The sequence below is a fragment of the Leptonotus elevatus genome, chromosome 2 (genome assembly GCF_054856555.1).
Source record: "Leptonotus elevatus isolate MCC_2025b chromosome 2, RoL_Lele_1.0, whole genome shotgun sequence".
NCBI classification, from domain to species: Eukaryota; Metazoa; Chordata; class Actinopteri; order Syngnathiformes; family Syngnathidae; genus Leptonotus; species Leptonotus elevatus.
Genome location: NC_141240.1, coordinates 23,849,875 through 23,868,222, shown reverse-complemented (window position 1 = coordinate 23,868,222; position 18,348 = coordinate 23,849,875). Strand labels below are relative to the sequence as shown.

The following is an 18,348-nucleotide window of genomic DNA, read 5'->3' as shown; positions in this document are numbered from 1 at the left end:
ATTCGTGTTTGAATATTCCACCCTTTGTCTAGGGATGCGACATCATTTGCGTATTGTGTACGTGAAGAAGGGTGTGTGCAGTTTCATTTTTCATCAACAGGTGGCAGTAACGACTCAAAATGGGATTTTCTGCGTTCAGTAGCTGTCTTTAGTTCTTTGTTTTGAATATTGTACTTTTAATCAGGTAAAGCATGTTGATTTACTCCCATATAAATATAAAGCTGCCTTGCCTTGCCTTTTTGAGCAACTTGCTAACAAGGAGCTGAACAGCAAATTCACAACAGGTTATTGAACCAAAACTCCATGGATGTCTACTTCTATGCCTTTTTCTTTTTTTATAGTCTCACTGTATCTCAGTTGTAGCCTGCTGATGGCATTCTAAGCTCATTGGCCACATCCCTCTGACAGCATCCCGTTTCAAGCATCGCACTGATCAATTGTTGGGTATTGATCAATCATTGTTTTATGACATCACAATGTGAACATTGAAATCACAATGTGAACATTGTGACGAAGAGGAATTTAAATTCCAATTTGAACTGAATCAGAAATGTTATATTATGAAATATAGATTGATATTTGTTGATGATTCAGGATCAAACAACTATTTTGTAATTCGTCCTTAAATCAACCGTACTGAAACATTGAACAGTCGTATATGTGCATTCAAATGTTTTTAGAGAAGGTCACATTTTGATCACTTGTAAGTGTTATAGTGTATTTTTGGTCCATCCACAATTTCACACAAAAGTTGGAATAAACTTGACTTTTAGTGAGTCGTGTAACAGATATAATTAGAAAGGACGAGAGATCAAACTATTTCTCACCTCATGTTGACGTGGAAAGATTTGGGTTTGTTGACCTCAAAGCCTCCTGACCAGGTGCATGTTGGGCTGTCCATTAGGCGCACACACAACAGTTGGTCATAGTCATTTCGGGGCCAGTGGAAGACAACGCTGGAGCCTGGCAGAGTGGAGATGTAACCTTCCGGGTTGGCTGTACCCTGGAAATATAAGTCAAATGTATACACTGAAACAAAATGAAATGCCACAAATCCAGAATTTTAAAACAACAACAACACTTGTTATTAACAAAGAAAAACAAGCAGGTTATTTAAAAAAAAATGCAATTAAATTAAATGGTTTTGTAAAGAAGAAATAAGCTCAAAGTCCCACACAAATTGAAGTATTTATCTTCCTGTCAAGAAAACAGACTTGACCCGAGCTCCAGACATTTACCACGCGGTTAGTCCAGTTGTAGTGTCATCTCCATTCTCCTTGTGAGTGTTTCTTTTTTTATTTGTCTATTTGTTAGTCTAGTACAACAAATGACTGAAAGTGCATCAGTGACTGTCACTCTAAAAAAAATTTATCACTTGACACAGGGTGACTTGTAACAGCTGTATGTATATAATGTAGTCTCTAAGTGCTTCATAGGTTTAAATTCAACTAAGAACTGGAAATGTGACAAATTTGTTTTATATAGGAATAACAGGTACGCAAAAATCAATGACATTCGTACTGAAGAACATTGCAAGAGCAGGAAATTCTTCACCTTTCCTCGAGCAAACTCTCTCTGGGCGAAGGCAAGTTTGTGTGAGGAGCTGTTATCCAGCAAGTAGCGTGGGGCAAAAGTCACAATGTGAGTGTCTCTGTAGCGTCCTTTTCCGTTGCGCACACTGATACCTATGTTGGAAAGTCAGACAATAAATTCCTGATCAATTAAATCACTGTCATCAACCCACTTCAGGCAACAACAGTGTATTTTTCATGGCTTGCCACAAAACAGAGTGTTTCTTAGGAACAGCAGAGTCAAACTCAGCAAGGTTCTTCTCCTGCCTGAGCACATTAGCAATACTGGTGAAAATTGTGCATTGACCAGTGTTAAACCTGCGTATTGCACTGATTATACAGCTGGATTAACTATTACTATATTCAATAATATCTCATCTTAATTTAAGCGGGAATGCAACAACTTGCCAATGTTGTAGATGAGTCCGGGTCTGTTACCCTGTTGGATAACCTTCACTGCCCTTACTCCACTCCCTCCATCCAGGGAGAAACCCTGGCACCAGCCTGGAACACCGTCTGGATGGATTCCCTTTCCAACCCGCATTGTACACCTAGGGTTAAAAAGAATAGGGAAAATTTAATACAAAAAATTATATATACAAATAGGAATAAGCATAGTAGTGAAAAAAATATTTCTGCAATTGCGGAACTGATTGTTAACTCCTTTGCTCTCAAAAACGTATAAATACGCTCTATTTTAAGTGTTTTAAGTGTCCCAAAGATACATTTATACGTTTTTTAATGTTTTTAAATAATAGAGCATACAGAAGAAGTCTTTGATGCAGCCTCTCAACTGCAATGAACGGTTGAAGAAATTGTAATTATTACACAAACGACCAGCAGGTGGCAGCAGAGCAAAGGAAATAAACCAGGGCCATGTTGAAAAAAACCTCAATTACTCAGATTTGTGAATAATGACATTCTAATGCTAATTGCTGCAAAACGGAAACAGGTAGAAATGTACTTTTTCTTCCTGATGAAAGAAGATACTTTAATCTTTCTTTTGGCAGGTTCCATGTTTTTATAGCAATAGAACACAATATTCTGTGGGCCTTGCAAAATCTGTCAAAATCCAGTAAAACAGCTGTGAGTGAAGGGGGTTGCTTCAGTGAAAATGGCTGAGAGTGAATGAGTTAAATGTATCTTGAAATAACTGAAAGTTTTTTTCTTTTGCTACAAAGTAATTAATATTGTTGTACAATGATTATTATTAAAGGTGAAGTCAACCCCACCAAAATATTCTTGACAACATGTTCTATGCAGCCCCATTAAATATGGTATTCTGGTTAATATTGCGTTAGTGGAATATGAGTTATGCAGTAAAATCCAGCAGTTTTTGTCAATATCAGAAGGCGGCCATTTTGCCACTTGCTATCGAGTGAAAATGACATCACAGATGCTCAGGTCTCAGGAAACAACCAATCACAGCTCAGCTTCAGAAAACAGGTGAGCTGTAATTGGTTGTTGCCGGAGCCCTGAGCAACTGTGATGTCATCTTCAATCAACAGCAAGGGGCAAAATGGCCGCCCCATGAGATGGATAAAAAAATGGCTGGATTTTGCTCAATAACTCATATTCCACAAATGTAATATTAATCAAAATGTCATGTTTAGACTAGTGAGGTCACATATAATATTATTGTCAAGAAATGTTTAAGGTTTATTTTCCCTTTAAGACAGTTGTGCACGAATGTATACTTCCAAAGTCTTACAGAAAAATTTGATATTTCTTTTTCCCTCCAAATAAAGGCTTAGCTGATATTTGGAAACTCACATAGCAGGCTGTTCTTTGTCAGTGTAGCAGAACAGTAATGGACTGAGGCTTCGCGCTAATTCATGCTCTTCAAATTGGCCTGCTGCATCCACTTTCCCATTGTCTTGTCTGAAAATTAATGGCAACCCTAAAAAAGGAAAATAACTTTAGAAAAGGACAATGACTTGTTTAATTAATCCAAGGCTTAACCTGTCTTGTTGATGAGCCAGTAAGGTGCTGAAATCAAGATTTTCAGTGCGCCGTGCGCCCGAAGGATGATGCGGATGGTGAGACAAAGCAGACGCTTGTTTGTGTCATACAGCCTCATCCTTACAACATAATTCTGAGTTCCGGGAGGAATGAGCAACTCTTTGCACACAGGGAAGTTCTCTAATAGGATACCTGGAATACAAACAGAATAAGCATTGAAGGACAAAAAAAAGTATAGCAAATAAATGTTAGTGTTTTTTCCCCTCCATTTCTGACCTAGCTCCATGTTCTGTGAGGTGTCCACAGCATGAAGCACAGCTTCTTTTCCTGGTTTGAGGGAGCCTTTGATGGCTGACCCCTTCACGTAGTAGTTGAGGTCACAAGGTAGCAGGTTGGCCAGCACCATGGTGGGCAACAGGTAGATGGTGTGACCTGGCTGGCGATAGATCTGATTTGTACTTGAGACCCTTTTGGCAGGTCTCTGGTCTGGGTAGTTTTCCTTTTTTATGACCACACAAAACCTTAAGAACGTGCAGAGAAATTAAATGACATGAGAAAACCAAGAGCAAAAGGTCTCCCACATCCCACCAATGATCCTACCTGAAGTTACGTTTGTGAGTGTCATCAAAGTCTGCCGACTGGCAATCCCTCTTGCTGCTACTGATCTCTCCGGGCCGCTCCACACTGGTCCAGTGGATTGGAACTTTACAGAAAAACAAGCCCAAGCCCTTGGGCCGTGCCTGGAGTCGCCATGACGTCAGGTGGAGTGGAACTGCCAAGGCCTGACCGGGCAAAATTGGAGGCAATACCACTGGTTCTGTTGACACAGGCATACATTTGGTATGGCAATCAATGATAATAACACAATACCGGTACTATGTGCAAAGGCTGATTCTTGACTGTGATTGGATGGGAAAAAAATTGTGTGTGTGTGTGTGTGTGTCAAACAGCAAAATGTTGGGCAATCAATTCAGTTCAATGTTATTTTGTCATGGCTTTGGCCAAAAGTAACCCACCCTTTTTTTTATGCATTAAGAGACCACCTCCTTTTCATCCTTTCAAAATTGGTCAGATGCTAGAATACGTAAAAGACAATGTCTTTTTTCTTACACATTTAAAATAGTTCTTATTTGAATGAAGTAGAGTGAGTTGGACATCCTGGTTCTAGACACTATTTTGTAGAAAATTAGTAATTAATACTAGTCAAAGGACTTGGGCTTTGGAATAATAGGTCATGGTTTTGAGTCCCGCAAGGTTATTTTAGTGAACGATAACTAACGAAATAACCACAGCTAAAATAAGAAATAAAAAAGTTCTTAAATGAAATTAAAATTAAAAAAACGAAAACTAACTGAAACTAGATTTTACGTTTACAAACCTAATAAACTATAATTGTAGCAAAAATGTCCTTCGTTTTAGTCTTTGAGCCTTTGGGTTTGATTTTAAAGGTGATTTTAAGTATATTTATTTCAATATTAACTGGAACAAGGATGTTTGAAAGTGTGTCAAATAGAAAAGCACCTTCAGATGACGTTGGTCCTAAGCGACAATTTTGCAAGCTTGATTTTTGGCTCTAATGGTTCAGCTCTCCTGCTTTTTCCATTTAACTCAGAAGAAATGCAATGCGTTACTTTTTTTCATTTTACCTTGGTAATACACGGTTTTTTTTTTTTTAATGAAAACCAATACTGAAGCTAACTAAAACAAAGCATTTTTTTTTAAATAACTAAAACCAATAAACAGAACTGCCCTGAAAAATAATTAAAACTAACTAAATTTAAAAAACAAAACGAAATAAAAAATAACAAAAATGAAAATTCCAAAACTATAATGACCCTGGAGTCCTTTTGCAGACAAGAATTGGAGCTAGTTATTGGAGAGCTGTATGTCTGCATCCTGACTATTGACAAGGTGCCTTGCAGTTGAGGGGCGCATCATCATTTGCATGCCCCATCACTCGGACACCGCTCCCTGCTTCTCTATGATGTGCAACAAACATGTACAGCAGAGTGTACATTGTAAAGGAGTACAGTCAATAGAGAAAAATGTAGCAGCAGTAGCATACTGTCAGGAGCAGAAGGGCTGTCAAGTCTGATCTCCATGGGAACATCGAGACGATTCTTCAAAATAAGGGCTGAGCGCACAGTTATAACCTTCCTGGCACTTCCCTCCATTGTGATGGAGAAGACCACTCTGACCGGAGGCAGTGCTGAGAACTGAGATTTTCACAACAAAGTTAAGGAACACAAAGTCAGATGTGGTCATAAAGTTTGAACAAGTATACAAATGACGACCATTCATGACAACAATGTACAGTAGAAGCTATGTCAATCACAAACCAAAACTAAAGCAGCAGGGAAACACAAAGTTTTGGACCTTTAATATTAACTCATTCACTGTCAGCAGTTAAAATGGATCTTTGCCGTAGCCGTCAATGGCAGTGAATGAGGGAAAAAAAGATTCGTTTGAATATCATTTAAATATACTCTTGTATTCCTCTGATTTTAAACCATCACAGTAAACACAGCAAGCTCACACATTAGCAGCACAAGGAAGCCGATGGTGTAGTTCAGTGCCGAGCTCACTAGCAAATCATTAATTTTTTAACAGGGTGCTCACTGCTCAGACCGGTTGCGCAAATTCTATTCATGCAAATAACTAGCTTTTTGGTAGCTGTAGTCAGAATTGAGATTAGCATTATTTCTTCTTTTTCACAATAGTTTTCTCAGTGACTGAACCTTGTACTTACATAGACATGTGGATGAATTATATTAGTCCTGCTGATAGGACTGCCAACCTGTGGAAGTGCATGGGGGAGGGGGGAATAGAATGACCAATTAAACAATATTCCAGCTTGACTTCATTTTGAGGCCATAATGTTTGCTTACAATGTTGGATGCGTTGTTCCTGTCTGGCGCTGCATAACGGAAGAAAATTCCCACTTTGTCCACAGACACAGGCTTTACTTGCTCCCATCCACACACGCGTACAAGCAGCTGGTGCAGCTTTAGCTCATGAGTGTGCCTGCATAAGAAAATACAACAACCTGTAAATGAATACTTTAAAAACAGGCATATACTTATTGGTGGGCCGTATACTGCTAATTACTGCAGCCGAAAGTATTCATGGAGATTACATTAGTAACTATTATATGTCAATTCAACACAAATATAATGGTGTCATTCTCCTGAGATGGCTTTCAGTTTCATATTTGACTATTTATTGACGTATTTATTGTTGTGAAACTGTCTGACACATTTTGCTTAAAGTTTTATACTTAAATTTGAGTAATATCTTGAATAAAATATTGTTCTAAATTCAGCAGTAATAACAAGGATAGTAGTAAATAGAAGATTGAAATATTGCTCAGAAATGTACCTATGACGAAGTTTCTCTCGTGCTTCAAACTCAAACGGAATCTCTTCCCCGGGAAACACCTCTCGCCACTGACTGACATTGTGGCTATCATCATTGCCTGGACCGTGGATGTCTCCAATAGAGTCTGCACTACTGCTGTGAGACAGTGCCACTCTGAAAGAAATATTTCAAGAAGTTTAGCTGGTGATGGGTGGTTAGTAAAAGTCTTCTGTCCTACTAGAGCTCAAACTGCAGCCTCCAAAGTGAGTTCCGAAAAGGGTAGTATTGTGGCCATGAACCTACTTATATTTTGCAACAAATAGCTGTAATTTGTACAAGTATCGTGCATGGGAATAGTTCCACAAACCTTGTGGGGGTTGTTGTCAGAGTGGCAAACCACATTGTACATCCTGTAAGGTTGCGCAAAGCATATGGTACAAATGGCTGCCTCTTCTTGGAAAGTTTTACGCCTGTTGTACAGAAACAGGTGGGGGGGAAAAAAAGATAACTTAAATGATCAATTAAATTTCAGTTACAGCCACTTGTTTTAATAAGTACATGGTGACAGCAGAGCTTGCTAGGTAAAACATATTATTTCACATGAAAAACAGTAGACATAGACATGTCACACTTGAGGCTTCTCATCGACCACATGTAAAATAAAGTATTGCCTTGCAGTACAATATATCAAGTGATGACAGACCAATAATTTTTTTTCAAGGTCAATAATACTGATACCGATTATTAGCAGTTAAAGAGAAAGATATTTCAAGCCGATATTCATTTGCAGTAAAAGAGAAAATATTAGCGTCAAAATTGTAAAATTTTACTTTTTCTTTGAATTTTAAACATATAAAGAATGGACAGCTTTGTTTAAAAATGACAACAATTGCAGGGAGCTTCCAGGGTCCTCAGCATGTATTAAGCTAAATGAAAAACTAAGCAATTAAACAGTTCCCTAAAGTTTTCTATTGTAAATGGAAATTTTAAATTTCAACAGAATTGATTTTTCATTTAAAAATGTTTAAAGCGTAGGCAGTTCCCAGCGTCAGCATAATTTTTTTTATAAAGTTAAATAAATACATTTAAATAAATCCATAAATTAAAAGTTACCTGTTTCTTACTGAGCAACAAATGCATGCAAATGTAGCTAATTTGGGGGGTTTGCCAGCCTGTGTTAAAAAAGATCAGACAGTGAACAATTGTCTGAATATGTTCAAATCGAAATGTCTTTCTGACAAGTAAAAACTGTCTGTAACAAATCCTGATAAAAAACCCAAATTTGCTACGTTGTTCAGTTTTATCAGCCTTGAGTTACGTAAAAAGGCCGATGGACTGACCGATAATCGGTGTATCCCTAATATCAAGTACCCTTGATGGATAACAAATGAAGGCAAAACTTAGTAAGCAAGTATTGAATGAACTGGCTACTGCAAGAGATGCTCTGGGGTGACTAAATGATACTAAATGGTCACTAAATGGACTGCTTTTGATATAGCGCTTTTAACTACACCATATGGTGCCCAAAACGCATTACAATTCAAGCCTCACATTCACCCATTCACACACACACATACACCAGTGGTCCTCAACCCTGGTCCTCGGGGACCGGTATCCAGCCTGTTTTCCATGTCTCCCGCAGCCAACACAGGTGATTCATATCATCAGCTAATTAGCAAGCTCTGGAGAAGCCTGATAACGATTCCCACCTGTGTTGGCTGTAGGAGACATGGAAAACAGGATGGATACCGGTCCCCGAGGACCAGGGTTGAGGACCACTGGTCTAAACCATAGGTGTCAAACTCCGGTCCTGGAAGGCCATAGTCCTGCAGGTTTTGGATGTTTCCATTCTCCAACACAGCTGATATATGATCAGCTCATCAGCGAGCTCTGCATAAGCCTGATAACGATCCTGCTGATTGGAATCAGCTTGTGTTGGAAGAGGGAAATCTCCCAAACCTGCAGGACTGCAGCCCTCGAGGACCGGAGTTTGACACCTATGGTCTAAACTCTGAAGTGTACCTTTGGAGTCAGTTTGCTGGTCAAAACTGGTCAAGCTAGCTGTGCTCCGAGTTCTAAGGTGGGACAGGGGAGCACCTGAGAAGAGACAGTTAAAAAAAATAATCAAAAGAGAGACATATGGACATCCATCCATCTATCTATTTTCTCTATTGCTTATCTTCATTAGGATTGCGGGTGAGCGGGAGCCTGTGCCAGCTGACTTTGGGTGAGAGGCTAGGTACGGCCTAGATTGGCAGCCAGTCAGTCGTAGGGCACATATAGATAAGCATTCACACTCACATTCAAACCTTTGGACAATTTGAGGCGTTCAGTGAACCGAATAATTTTTAATTCCACACAGGAATTAATTCAGTTGTAACTCACTCTGACCTAAGCAAGGCGGATCAACTGAGGAGCCGATCCAGGACAAGGTGGGTGAAGACTGACTACTTTGTTCATCCTTGTTACAGTAGTCTGCTATCCAGGAGGTCTTGGTTGTATTGTATTGTTCTGTATCAACAAAAAAAGTACCCCAAAAAAACACACAATTACAATATGGTCCTGCAACTCAAACGGTCCGATTAAACAATTCAGCAGGATATTGCTCTGACTCACCCAATAGTACAGAGGTAATGTTGACATCAAGCCGCTGCTTGGCTCTAACAGCCATCTTGAGACGCGGAGGATGCAAACGGCTTGCTTCTTGCTTCTGCCATGACAGGAAGCAAGGCCAAGGCTCGATAAATGGCTCCCAGCCTGTCACACACAAACGCATAAAGCCATTCAAATTTTGCATGACAGTAATACACGAAGCACTGTACTGTAAGACAATAAATTGTAAACATGAATGTTGACTGCGAAGCTTTTTTTTTTTTTTTTTTTAGATTGCAACAGTTGGTTTTTTTTGGTCTGAACAGAAATTTACTTTAAATCATATACTATACAGTCAATTACATTTCTATATACTGCCAAAAGATCCAAAGTAATTACCTGCCAGTCCTCTGTTGTAGTAGTCTCCTGAAAGACTAAAGCTGGCATTGCCTTCTTGGGTGGAACCAATACGTTGCAGCACGTTTAGCCCTGTAATAACAAACATTCTGCAGGTGACAATTTGGACTTGAACCCTTAATAATTTCTTTGATTTTCAATCTTGTTTTCACATTCAAGTGTGTAATGCGCAACACACACACATTTCACCATTTTTTAATAAACCAAATCATCAATCTGTCCATTTTATGTAGCCAAACTCCTGAATAGGGTCACCATCTGACTACACGCATGTATTTGGAATAGTAGCTAAAGTACCTGGAGAAAAGTCATGTAAACAAGAGAGAAGTATTGTAACTTCACATTGATAGCAATCTTGCATCTTAACTCATTCACTGCCATTGACGGCTATAGACGTCAAAAACTCATTTGAAATATTCATATTAGTTTTTTGGTTGTTTTTTTTACATTTTTTTCCACTTTTGTTTACAAGAGTATGAAAACCTAGAAAAAAATTATTGTACATCTAGAACAGATATAAAATTTGTGATTTACCATGAGTTAACTATTGAAGTCATGCGATTAATTACAATAAAAAAAATTAATCGCCTGACGGCCCTAATTTTTAGTAATCTTTTGGTTAAAAAAAAAAGATTTATTACAAAATGTCTAGGTTTTCATAGTCTTGTTAACAAAAGTGGGAAAAAATGTTAAACTAATAGAAATAGTTCAAATGAATTTTTGACGATTATAGGCGTCAATGGCAGTGAATGAGTTAAGTAAAAAAGACTTACTGGAGAAGGTGAGCTCAGCAAGTGGTATGTCACAGTCCAAACAGTCATCTATGAAACAAATGCAGATGCTCTCTGCCTTTACTTCTATACCAGACAGAGCAGCAGCCTGGCTCGAAGAACCAGAGTCCGTTCTGGAACGTTCTTTGGACCGGCCTGCAATGTTCTCAGCATTCTCCAGCAGCCAAGTTGCAGCCAGATCTAAGTGACCTAGGAGACACAAAATAAGTTGAACCTAAACGACACGGGAGCCAGGTTAGTTAGCGAACGTCTCAGAGGTCAGATTCACCTTTACAAAGGATAAGGGCCTTTTTGCTGTCCTCTTTCCTGAACCCAAGATCTTGTAAATGAATCAGCTGCCCTTCTGTGGAAACAAAATACATTTTCAAGATGGCATAAACATTGTTTACAATTACAGTTCAAACAGTCCAGCAACCAATTCATTACAAATTGAGCAATACACAGACACCAATAACTATAGTTGAGTAATATTATAGCAGTTCAAAAACTACTGAAACTGAAAAATTACTTTGCATACCTATATGGGCAAGATTTTTCTTCTTGTGAGAGTCTTTGGGTGTATCAAGAGGCACGGTGTCACAGGCCGGCGGAGCATTTACAGTAGGGATGGATTTGGCAATGGCCAAGAAGAGCTGAATGTCATTGTAAGATAGTCGAATGTCTAGAACGGGAAAATGGATCTGCAAGATCACAGACAAAATGAATGTCAATAGACAGCCAATACCACTGATATTCTTTTAGCTGAAGCTTCTGATTCTTTTGGGTGCCATGAAACGCGCCATCCAAATATATTATTGTTAAAATCAATTATAGTGCTGCACATAATATTACACAATTAGGACTGTTCTAACATTCAAACCTAGAAATTTTAGGCATTTTTTTTCATTTAGTCAAAACGTAATTCTTGACCTCCAGCAACGGCGGGATGCCCTCCACACTGAATGCATCGAGTAGACCAGAGCTGCTTTGGTAAGTGGGACTGCCACACAGCTCCACCTGAACGTTAACTGGATCAACAATGGACAGTGCTGTTTCCTGTTCACTGCCAAGACGACACGAAAACACCTGACGGTGGAAGAATGGAATTAAGATGAGTAAGCAAATAATTATCTCAGATTATGGGTAAAAAATTGCATTCTTGGAATCTACAGACCCTTTGAAAAATATTAAAATATATAAAAGTTCATTTATTTCCATAATTCCATTCAAAAAGTCAGATTTTGACACATTATAGATCCAGGGCCCACAATTTAAGTGACTTTATTATTTGAATTTATTTTTACATAATGAAGGCTTCTATCTTATAAACCCCACAAAAACAGCATTTCAAAAAAATTAGAATACTGTAATGTTCACCATGTATACTCAGTACAGTGGGGAAAAAAGACAGAAATTAGGATCACATCAAATTAATGGATAGATGGTCTTTTCAAAACGATATGTCAATCTTCAGTACTTTGTTGTATTTGATGTGATCCTGCATGCAGATTTCATCTTCCAGCAGGACCTGGCCCCTGCCCATACCACCAGTCGCACCAAAATCTGGTTTGAACTCGCCTGACTGAGACCCCATTAAGAATCTATGGTGTATTATCAAGAGGAAAATGAGGGCCACCAGAACCCAAAAACAAAAAGCTAACAGCAAGCATCAAGAAAACCTGGCCTTCCGGGACCCAGGTAATGCCGTGCCGTATTGAGGAAGTGATTAAGGCAAAGGGGTTCCCAATCAACCACTGAAGATTGACATATCGTTTTATAACATATAACATCTATCTACCCCCCCCCCCCCCCAATGCAAAACACTGAGAAGTATACATGGTGATTTCTTCACAGTATTCTCATTTTATGAAATCCTATTTTCATGTAGTTTATGAGCTGGAAGACCAAATTATGTGCCAATAAACAAATTATTACTTGAAATCACTTAAATTGTGGGCCTTGAAGCTATAATCTATGAAAGTAAGACTTTTTGAATGGAATTATAGAAATAAATGAACTTTTCCATGATATTCATTTTCTTTAATCTTACTCCATCTCCTGATCGAATCGGTGATCGGTTATCTTTTCTTTTTTCTTTACTAACGGATCGGTAGCACAAAAGAATTCAGACATCCTGGAGCACTTAATGTTGTACACATTTTTTCAGATACTAGAAAGTGAGATTACCTCTATGCCGGCAAGGCTTCCAGAGAAGGGCCTGTCCAACAGGCGGGGTTTGTACGTGAGAACTGTGGTGCCTTTAAGAATGATGGCGTTTGTATCAAGGCAGCTCGAGTCCTCTACGATGACAAATTCAGTGCCTGAAGACAGAAAGAATTTTGAAAAATTATTGACTATGTAGGCTGTCCATTCTAGCACAATTTGATGTCCGTAATACAGTATGTTCATATCACTGGGATCATGAATTTGTATTATGCTGAAATGCAGTTTAAGGCTTCATTTTTCATCCTTCCCATTCATCTGATTATCTTTATCAAATACTTGACAAAAATGTGCACGGTTAGGGCTTGATAAATTAGCTTTGGTTTCACACATCAATTTTGCGACAACAGGTCACCTACCAATGCACCATGTCAATGACTGACCTGTAACATTGACCTTAACCTCGAGGCAGCGATTGTTGGTAACGGGCACAGTGGACCTCTTGGTGACCACACCACTCTTGACTCTCTTTGGTATGACAGCCCCAGTGGTGGTGGAATTAGTGTTTGCTTCGAAGTCAGTGCTGACATTACTTGGACACTGAAGATTCTCAGCACCTCCTGAAGTCTTTTTTACCGGCAACCGCAGGAATTCCTGCACAAGCCAGAGCCAGTCAAAGATGAGAAAGACCCTGAGGTTGTTCAGGACAACTGTGAAACAGGACGAGTCTCGTGTTGATCTGTAACAAATTGGAGAACATTATATGTTAGACACCCAAAAAGTCGCTTCAATTCGGATTTCTATTTAGGAGAAAATTCCTCCCATGTAGTCTACCTGTAATGCAGTTCCAGTTGTAGTGAAGCCTGGTTTGTGCCAGTTTTAGAAGGCTGGAGAATGCAGTCAAATACATTGTGCCTGGTCAAGTCAGGTACACCTGAGCTCTTGGGCTGCTCAGTGCACCGAGTGTCATAAGCAAGCAGCGAATGAGATACCAGATTGACTGATTTGGAGCCATTGGAGAACTTCTCAAAAAGCAGCTTGGATTTCATGAAGTTAAACCTGAGGCAAAAAAAACAAAGGAAAGATGGTATTAAAAAAAAAGTTATTAATAAAAAAAAAAGAAAGAAAAGTTGACTAAATATTTATTTAGTTAAATTGATTTTTTAAAATGCTTTTTAAGACTCTTTGTTTTACTCTGCTGTTTGCAGCCAACCCAAGAGAATGGATTCTCAATCGCTACCTGGAAAAATAATGTTTAAATAAACAAATGAATTCAGTATTTCTAAAAAATTTAAATGTGTGCTAACAATACAACAAATCTGAAAAATTTAATAGGTCAATAATTCAAAATGGACAATAATAGCACTGTAAAGACAAACCTTGCTAGTGAGCGTTTGTGCGATTTACTGCTGTCCATGAACTCCAGACTGACATCCATCATATCAACCAAGATTGACAAGTTGGCGAAGACATCTCCACTTAACACCGTCTGAGGAGAAATTCTGTGATTAGTTCCCGCCTTGTCTCTTGCCCCTTTTTTCTGCTTCTATTATGCATTTACATAAGATAACAGTTATTATGTGCAAAAATAACAAATACTTATCCAGACCTTAATTCTTGAGTTTGTGGGTGTGTGTCTGCTATCTTACATAGGTACTGGGGTCCTGCAGGTTGAAAGGTCGCAGAAACTCTTCAACAGGCTCTCCAAGATTATTCTCCAGCAGCCCTCGAATCAACTGATAGTGTTCTGGATCTAGAGAGCACTGTACTGATGACAGGCTGCCGTAGACTGTCATATCTGGAACTGCATGGCTGAGCTCACTTAAAATATCAAGTGACAGGTATAAAACCATTAGTTACTGTTCAGTATTTGGTTGCATTTTTAATTATTGCTTTGCTAAGCAAACCAGGGGCATCATTTTACAATCTGTGAACATTATGAAAAACCTTGCAACACTGAAATGTTATCATCCCAAAACACATTGCAGCATCAGCATTACAGCACTCAAAAATCAGTAAACTGAAAAAAAATCAGATTCAGCTTTGCAACTCTAGATCTTCGGGTAAAGATGTATGTGATATTCTTAAAAACTGGACGATTCCAATCATTCAAATACTTTGGTCATGATAGTCATACCAACAAATCAAAATCAATTGAACAAAACCAATAAACACCCACATATGGAAAAATGTTTGTACATTATTACCAAGTGTTACAAGAATAGCAATAACATTAATTTTAATAAACAAAAAATACTAAGGGAAACGAATTAGGAAATCACCTATCCAGGTTACGTTCCACTTTAAGCTGGAGGCGGCAGCAGTCTTTCAACAGGTTTCCTCCTATCCGACGTATGCAGTAGGATGGGAAAATAACATCTGAGATTTCAGAGGCATTACAGCCTCTGTCACATGTTGGGCAGGGCAGACGCTCTGCAGCAAAAATATCCATCTGCTGCAGGTCCAGAGCAATGCAATCCAAAAGACACACGTGGGTTTCTGAAGACAAAAAATATTAGAGGTTTTGTCGCGTTTATAGTAATGCCCCAAGAATGGCAATCAAGCCAAAACTAAATAAATAAAAGTGCTTTCTTCCAAACTAATCGGGATGCTTACCTGAAGCGATAGGGCTACTAACCCCCTCCTGAACTTTTTCAGGCTGTGCGTTGCCATTAGTCCAGGAGTTGACACCGCTGGGAGAAGTTTGATGCCATTTTTGCTCATAAGACCATGCTGCTGCATTTTGTGTGGGCTCCTTTTGCAAGAGAAAACAACAGAAAAACAGTCATTTAGCGTGAAAACGGGGTTATGTGGTTGTGAAAATAACTTAGTGAAGCAGGCAAAATCCTGATCCCATCATAGCTATTGGAAACTTTTTCAGCTGCATGATAAAAATAAAAATAATCCACCAAGAATGTTGCACAAACGAATGATACGAAAGGAATGATACAGTACTTGGTACTGCAAATTACATTTTTATAATATTTTGCTGTTGTATTCCGTATGTCTGGGCTTTGATGACAGCATCACAATGTTGCATTATGTTCTCTTACTGGAACTTGAAACACGCAAATGTAAAACAACAATAATATTGCTATGACAAACCTGCTCGACTACTGAGCATCCAGAAGTGGTTTACTACCCGTGGTGACCCAGTTACAGTACTGGAAATAGTACCTTGAAGTGCCCGGAATATACTGTAAGTGCTCACTCCTAAGGAAAGCAACAGTAAAACTTGAACTGTTTTAATTGTTAGTGTCAGTACTAAATGTGCTTTTGTCTGTTGTTAAAAAAAAGATATTTTAAGTGAGCTCAGCCATGCAGTTCCAGATATGACAGTCTACGGCAGCCTGTCATCAGTACAGTGCTCTCTAGATCCAGAACACTACCAGTTGATTCGAGGGCTGCTGGAGAATAATCTTGGAGAGCCTGTTGAAGAGTTTCTGCGACCTTTCAACCTGCAGGACCCCAGTACCTATGTAAGATAGCAGTTCCCAGAGAACCTTCGGCTATAGTTTATAGCACTCTAGTGTATTTTCACATTCTTTAATTCAAATTATTATGATCCCACAGAGCCCTTTTGAATAAACTACTGCACAAAAATGACTAAACTTGGAACCCCCACAATGTGTAAGACACCCTTCTCTCTAATCAATAATACAACCCTCACAATTTGGGAAAACATTTCTGATATTACAACTTGGTTTAAAGGTTATTTCTGGTATTGATCATTTCTTCTTTTCTAAAAGAAAATAATCTTTATTAGTCCCCTGAGAGTGGACATTTTGCGTTCATGCTACACTCAACACGTTTCAAACACACACACATGAACCAGCAAGATGCACAAAAGAAAGATGTCAGGGTGAGCAGGTTGCACCAAAAAAGGTCATTCGAACAGTTAGGGGTTTGCTCAAGGGAAATGAAGCAATACTGTACTTGGAAAGTGAAACAGCACTGCTCCAGCAACTAGTCTCAATTCCCAAGTCTGTAATAAGACTTGAGCCAACTTTCCCCTTATCCTTAGCCCCAAATAACTTATTAGCAAAAAAGACTGAAGAGTGTTTCCAAGTGGTTGGTTTCAGTTTCGTTTTGGTGAGTCCAGCATTAAAACAAAAATATGATAGGTGTTAGTCTGGAGTTAGAATTGGAGATAATGCTTGGATCAATGATTGAGGACTGTGACTCACCAGCGAGGGGAAAAAGGCATGTGCCATGGTCAGTTTCTCTACCTTGTCTCGGGCCGAGAACGTGCCATGGGCCCCAGCAGGTAAGAAGCAGTTCTGCAGCCTCAGCTGGCCAAGATTTGCTACAATGACCCTTTTTGAAGTTGAGCTTTCTGGGATGATGATGACTGGGGCGCCAGCTTCGATATCTAGCAGGACCCTGGATGCTCGTTGAGGACGATCCCGTATCTGCAAGAGATACAAGACAGAATGTTAAGGATTTTCAATCTTTTCCCGCAACCCACAGTTATCCAATGCTTGATATGAGGGATTGCTGTGCGTCTAAAAGTGATCTATTATGAAACTGGTTTGCATATACTGTATTTCCAATGGATTAAAATATTAGCACACCTGCTTCACAGTCGAGGATTTTTATTAATTTTTTTCTGAAATCTTGTCTTGGACATTTCTGTTTGATGTTCTTCTGTTCTCCCCATGCTTGTTTGGGTTTACTCGGATTACTCTTGTTTTCCTCCCACATTTCAAAAACATGCCAGCTAAATTCAGTAAAGAGTCTAAATTGCTCATAGATTGAATTGTGAGTGTGAATGCTTGTTTGTCTATAAGGGTCCTGTGGTTGACTGGCGACCAGTCTAGGTTGTACCCCACCTATCGCCCAAAGTCAGCTAGTATAGCATGTAGCTCACCCATGATCCTGAACAAAAAAAGTATGATTATGCTTTTTGTTTGCTGTTTTCAAATTTTGATATAGACCATGATACGATTTCATGTGTATGCTATTTTGCTTACATGTTTAAAATAAATATTTTAATAAAAAATAAATAAAAAATAACAAGGTGGTAGAAAATGGATGGGTACATGAATTTATGTCTATCGCTCCTGGGATGGAGTTCTCTGCAAGTCCTACTTACAGCTTGGCCTTCCATCGCAGCTCTTTGCCTGCCAAGCACATCCTGCAACTGTGTGAAGTGTTGGATGAAGGCCACCACCTCAGCCTGGAAGCGCTGAGTGTGGACATACTGCACTGAGGCCATCAGTAGAGAAACCTTGATGTCATATTCGCGCTCCAGGTAAGGATCCGGCACACCATATCTGAAACGGAATACAATGGTAACCAACATTTTACAATACTAACAAGAATGAAAGGACTGTACAATGAAATTGTGATATGTACCTGTGGATATTGAATATGAGAGCATCCCCTCCACGTGTGGTGAAACGTTCCCGATAGAGATCGCCATGTGGGGTCAAATCACTGAGGGACAAACTTCCCAAACTGCCTGTCAATACCAGGTTGCTCTCTAAAATGCAGGGAATAAAACATAAAATAAA

The 18,348-nt window shown here is 39.0% G+C and overlaps 1 protein-coding gene across 4 annotated transcripts in view; it reads right to left on the bottom strand.

Moving 5' to 3' along the window:
* Nucleotides 1-18,348, bottom strand: part of vps13d (vacuolar protein sorting 13 homolog D) — a 41,650-nt gene that overhangs the window by 9,513 nt on the left and 13,789 nt on the right. For 3 of the 4 annotated variants that reach the window (XM_086067233.1, XM_086067235.1, XM_086067234.1), the window contains 30 exons: nt 18,191-18,317; nt 17,928-18,108; nt 17,062-17,244; nt 15,449-15,587; nt 15,115-15,331; nt 14,482-14,653; nt 14,212-14,321; nt 13,667-13,891; nt 13,276-13,571; nt 12,857-12,990; nt 11,600-11,755; nt 11,208-11,370; nt 10,959-11,033; nt 10,673-10,879; nt 9,882-9,971; nt 9,507-9,647; nt 9,276-9,401; nt 8,913-8,987; nt 7,258-7,360; nt 6,912-7,064; nt 6,422-6,557; nt 6,283-6,330; nt 5,599-5,749; nt 4,134-4,350; nt 3,810-4,054; nt 3,534-3,725; nt 3,345-3,471; nt 1,980-2,122; nt 1,555-1,685; nt 828-1,003 (listed from right to left, as the gene is read on the bottom strand). In XM_086067233.1, the coding sequence (XP_085923359.1) occupies nt 828-1,003; nt 1,555-1,685; nt 1,980-2,122; nt 3,345-3,471; nt 3,534-3,725; nt 3,810-4,054; nt 4,134-4,350; nt 5,599-5,749; nt 6,283-6,330; nt 6,422-6,557; nt 6,912-7,064; nt 7,258-7,360; nt 8,913-8,987; nt 9,276-9,401; nt 9,507-9,647; nt 9,882-9,971; nt 10,673-10,879; nt 10,959-11,033; nt 11,208-11,370; nt 11,600-11,755; nt 12,857-12,990; nt 13,276-13,571; nt 13,667-13,891; nt 14,212-14,321; nt 14,482-14,653; nt 15,115-15,331; nt 15,449-15,587; nt 17,062-17,244; nt 17,928-18,108; nt 18,191-18,317 (4,639 nt within the window). The remainder of the gene's footprint in view (nt 1-827; nt 1,004-1,554; nt 1,686-1,979; nt 2,123-3,344; nt 3,472-3,533; nt 3,726-3,809; nt 4,055-4,133; nt 4,351-5,598; nt 5,750-6,282; nt 6,331-6,421; nt 6,558-6,911; nt 7,065-7,257; nt 7,361-8,912; nt 8,988-9,275; nt 9,402-9,506; nt 9,648-9,881; nt 9,972-10,672; nt 10,880-10,958; nt 11,034-11,207; nt 11,371-11,599; nt 11,756-12,856; nt 12,991-13,275; nt 13,572-13,666; nt 13,892-14,211; nt 14,322-14,481; nt 14,654-15,114; nt 15,332-15,448; nt 15,588-17,061; nt 17,245-17,927; nt 18,109-18,190; nt 18,318-18,348) is intronic. The other variant, XM_086067236.1, reaches the window with a different exon arrangement.